This window comes from Tupaia chinensis, unplaced genomic scaffold (assembly GCF_000334495.1).
Source record: "Tupaia chinensis unplaced genomic scaffold, TupChi_1.0 Scaffold000093_1, whole genome shotgun sequence".
Taxonomy (NCBI): domain Eukaryota; kingdom Metazoa; phylum Chordata; class Mammalia; order Scandentia; family Tupaiidae; genus Tupaia; species Tupaia belangeri.
Genome location: NW_006159555.1, coordinates 4,242,725 through 4,246,664, shown reverse-complemented (window position 1 = coordinate 4,246,664; position 3,940 = coordinate 4,242,725). Strand labels below are relative to the sequence as shown.

Here is a 3,940-nt window from a genome sequence, read left to right as displayed (position 1 = left end):
TGTGTTAATAAATATTTTGATTTTGAAAAATCTTAACACTTAACCATGTTGGTTTAAAAATACTTTCATTGCATGCTACTTGGACATAACTAGTCTTTTCCTTACACATTTAAGACCTCAAAAGTGGGCAGAATCTAAATCCTGGGTTCTCCTGTACTTGAGTTACTGAGCAGTATAGGAGACATGTGCCTTCTGGAAATTTGTATCATTTTCACGCACCCATGTCCTTACAAACCAGTTGTCAGGGAGATGCCACTTAAATAACAGCTACTTATTAACAAGGAACAGGCATTGCATTCCTTAACTAGTTTGAGTTTCTTGTTCCCTGTTGTGTTCTTGGTTCTGCAGTCACCAGAAGTATTTGTACTATACCAAGAGCAGGAAAATCTCATCTTTATATACCTTTTACATCTCCATTTTTGTAGTTGGGGTATAAATACTTAAGGGGAAAAAATATCTAAGGGTATATATAAAAGCAAATAATAATGGTCTGCTTTACAAGTGGCCAGACCTACATTAAGAAAGATGTGAACTTCCTCCCTAATGATTGTGGGGGTGAGGAGGGTATGTGTGAGTGTGTGTGTGTGTGTGTGTGTGCTTCTGTTTTTTTTTTTTAAATAAAGTATATAATAAAATAAAAATAAATAAAAATAAAAATGAAGTACAACTATATACTATAACACAAATGGAACTTGAAAACATTACACGGAGTGAAGGAATTCTCTCAGAAAAGACCATATATCATTGCATTTATATGAAATGTCAGACTAGACAAATCCATAGAAGCAGAAAGTAGGTCAATGGTTGACTAGATCTGGGATAGAGAGGGGGTGAGGAGGCAGTGAGGATGGGAAAAATGAGTTGAGGGGATAATCACTGCTAAAGAGCAAGTAGTTTCTTTTTGGATGATGAAAATGTTCTATGATTGATGTAATATTTGCATCATTCTGTGAATATGCCCAAAAAAAATGACATTAAATTATACACTTTAAAATGGTTGGATTTTATATTATGTGAATTATATTTCAATGAAGTGGGTCAAGAAGAGTGGAGGTCTTTTCTCTGGAGCAATCTCTGGTCCATACAGTTATGGGCAGTAGGATTAAGCCAACGTTCTGAACTGAATTTAAACTTTGGACTTTCTTGTTCTCTTTTGGTTCCCAGCAAGCTGGCAAAAGTTTATCCTCCAGATAGGAGATGAGTGAATATCTGAGGAATCTGGCCAGTGCAAGCACTTTAAGTCTGGAGATGTTGACATGTCTCCAACAAAATCACTCCTCTAGTTATGCTAGAGTGGAGCTGATTAGCCAACAAACTGAACTCATGTTCACAGCTTCCAGTCACTGTTTGGTGTCTTACTCTTAAACAGACAGCCAAGATAACGAGATATCTGAGGAAAGTCTTTAATACTGTAATGTAAAAGCAGAGGCAAAACACACACACACACACACACACACACACACACAGAAGAAAAGCAACCTGGAGGAACAGAGAGTACTAAATTGTTTTTTTGCCTGTTTATTTGTTTATGTTTTTGTTTTTAGGTTTTTGCCATAGTACATATGTGTTTGTTGGATGAACAGAGACAAGAGAGATAGTGAGAAGGAAAATGAGAAATCACCCCCAAGGAGGATAGCCACGCTACAATCTTCTTCTTCAGCCTTCTCCCTGGATTTTTGGCACACATTCACGTATCCCTGGCCTGATTTTCAAGCCACCAGATCTGGGACTCAAACTGTGGTTAGCCATGTGGAAATCCAGCCCTTTAACCATCATGCCACCTGACAGCCCCCAGAGACTACTAAATTTTCAAAGGGCTAATATTAATATGAGAAATACAGGGGTCAGCAGGAGATTATGGTTCAAGTCCCATTTGCAGGACAGTTTGTTTTGCTTTAAAAATAATTTAAAATTTTATGTGTTTGTTTTCTTTTTATTTTTTTTTTTCGGAGAGGTTTTTGCTACAGGGCACATGTGGTTGCCAGAAATACAGAGAGAGACAGAAAGCAAGAAATCACCCGCAAGGTGGGTAGCCACACCAAAATCCTTTCTCCTCCATTCTCCTCTCGGGATCTTAGGCACGCACGCACACGCGCCCGGCGTGAGTTTTAAGCCACCGGGTCCGGGACACAAACCGCGGTCGACTACGTGGGAGTCCAGCAACATAACCATTATGCCAACTGCTGGTCCAGTGTTTGTTTTCAAATTTCATTTTTATGGAGTCTTTTAAAATTAATTTGGCCAAGGATTATTCAGGTTATTTTCTTGTTGATATGTAGGAAAGAGATCGTAATTATAAGTTTTTACCATTTTAAACACTTTCCAATATTTATTCCTATATTTTAAAAGCAAATGTGCAGACTGAATATATCAATTTTTCTTTTTTTTAAAAGTACATCAAATTTAATGAAATGTACACACACATTTATTTGCTACTGAAAAGTAAAATATATCCCTTCCCCATAAATCATTTTGCTCAAGATTGGATGCTGGGTTTCATCTCATGCCTGGGTTTCATCTCATGCTCCAGGCTTCTTCTTTTTTTTTTTTTTTTTGAGAGATTTTCACTGTAGGGCACGTGCGCTCCCCAGACAGTCAGAGAGAGACATAGAGACAGAAAGCGAGAAATCACCCCCCAGGGGGGATGGTCACGCCGCAATCCCTTCTCCTCCATTCTCCTCTTGGGATCTTGGGCACGCACACACACGCGCCCGGTGTGAGTTTTAAGCCACCGGGTCCGGGACACGAACCGCGGTCGACTACGTGGGAGTCCAGCGACATAGCCATTACGCTAACTGCTGGTTCCCTCATGCTCCAGGCTTCTAAAACACACATACCCGAGAACTACTGGTGCTTCTTGGATCAGATCAGGAAGTGCAAACACAGCACTGTACTTTGAACTCATTCCTCTATATTCAAACTACACATATTCTTTATAAATCCCTGGCATCAAGACAGAGATGCAGAAAGAAAACTAAGCCACAAAACTCAGGCTGTCACAAGTCGCTTTCTCAGTCAGCTGCACACTATTACCAGCAGGAGAGAACAACACATCTAAATCGACTCTGGGTCATAATTATTCCCTATTTTAGCGTTTTCAGAGGGATTCCGACCATGATTCAGGCAGCAACTGCAGTGGCATCTAAACAGTTCACTTCTTGGTTCATTCTGAACTTCTGAAATGCTCAAGGCTTTTAAATCTCTTTCAAGCTGACCTTCCTTAAGCCTCCTGTCTCTTAGTTCTCTTTCAAGCCGAGAAAATTTGTTGATTAAAAGGTATCGCAGTTTTACCATCCTTTCTTTCCTCACAGAAAACTGCGTCCTTACTCCTTTCCTTCTGTAGAGGAAGCCACCTCTGATCTCCTGAAAGATGTCTTCCCTTCTGTCCTGCTGTTGGGATAGACCTGATCGAGGGGAAAGGAGTCCAGTATGAGGGTTGAGAGTCAAGTTACTAAGTTCACTTAGCAACATTTCTGAGCAGGCAGGAGGAGAGGGCCGGCCTCTGTCGCCACATCCAGAATTGGGAGCTGCTGCAGCAAAGGAGCTCTGCCCGGGGGAGACATCGTGAAGGCCGCCCCTGAATGTCCCTGGGAATTTTCTTCAGTGGACATTGGAGAAGACCCCGGGGTCAAGGTTGGGTTAACTTTCTCTGATGGGTTCATCACCCATCCGGTCGGCCCTCTGAGCACTCACTGGGTCTCGGGGTCCCAGTCTATCAATTTTTCTTACTTTCTTTCCCCCTTTTTATGACAGAGAGAGGGAGATGGAAAGGGAGAGAAGCAGAGATCAGTGTTTTGACAGGGTCTTGTCAAATCTTCTGCGCTCACCTCCAATTACCTAGGAGGTATCATGAATCTTCTGCGCTCACCTCCAATTACCTAGGATCACAGGCATGTACAACTGTGCCCATGTTCAGGAGAACATGGGAATGGAACCTGGG

General features: G+C 41.4%; 1 protein-coding gene across 1 annotated transcript in view; it reads right to left on the bottom strand.

Moving 5' to 3' along the window:
- The window catches only part of TEK (TEK receptor tyrosine kinase), a 139,235-nt gene extending 136,330 nt beyond the window's left edge, over nucleotides 1-2,905 (bottom strand). Inside the window, 1 exon segment of the mRNA XM_006143226.3 lies at nucleotides 2,838-2,905. Within this exon segment, the coding sequence (XP_006143288.1) occupies nucleotides 2,838-2,905 (68 nt within the window).
- Between the last annotated feature and the right edge of the window lie 1,035 nt (nucleotides 2,906-3,940).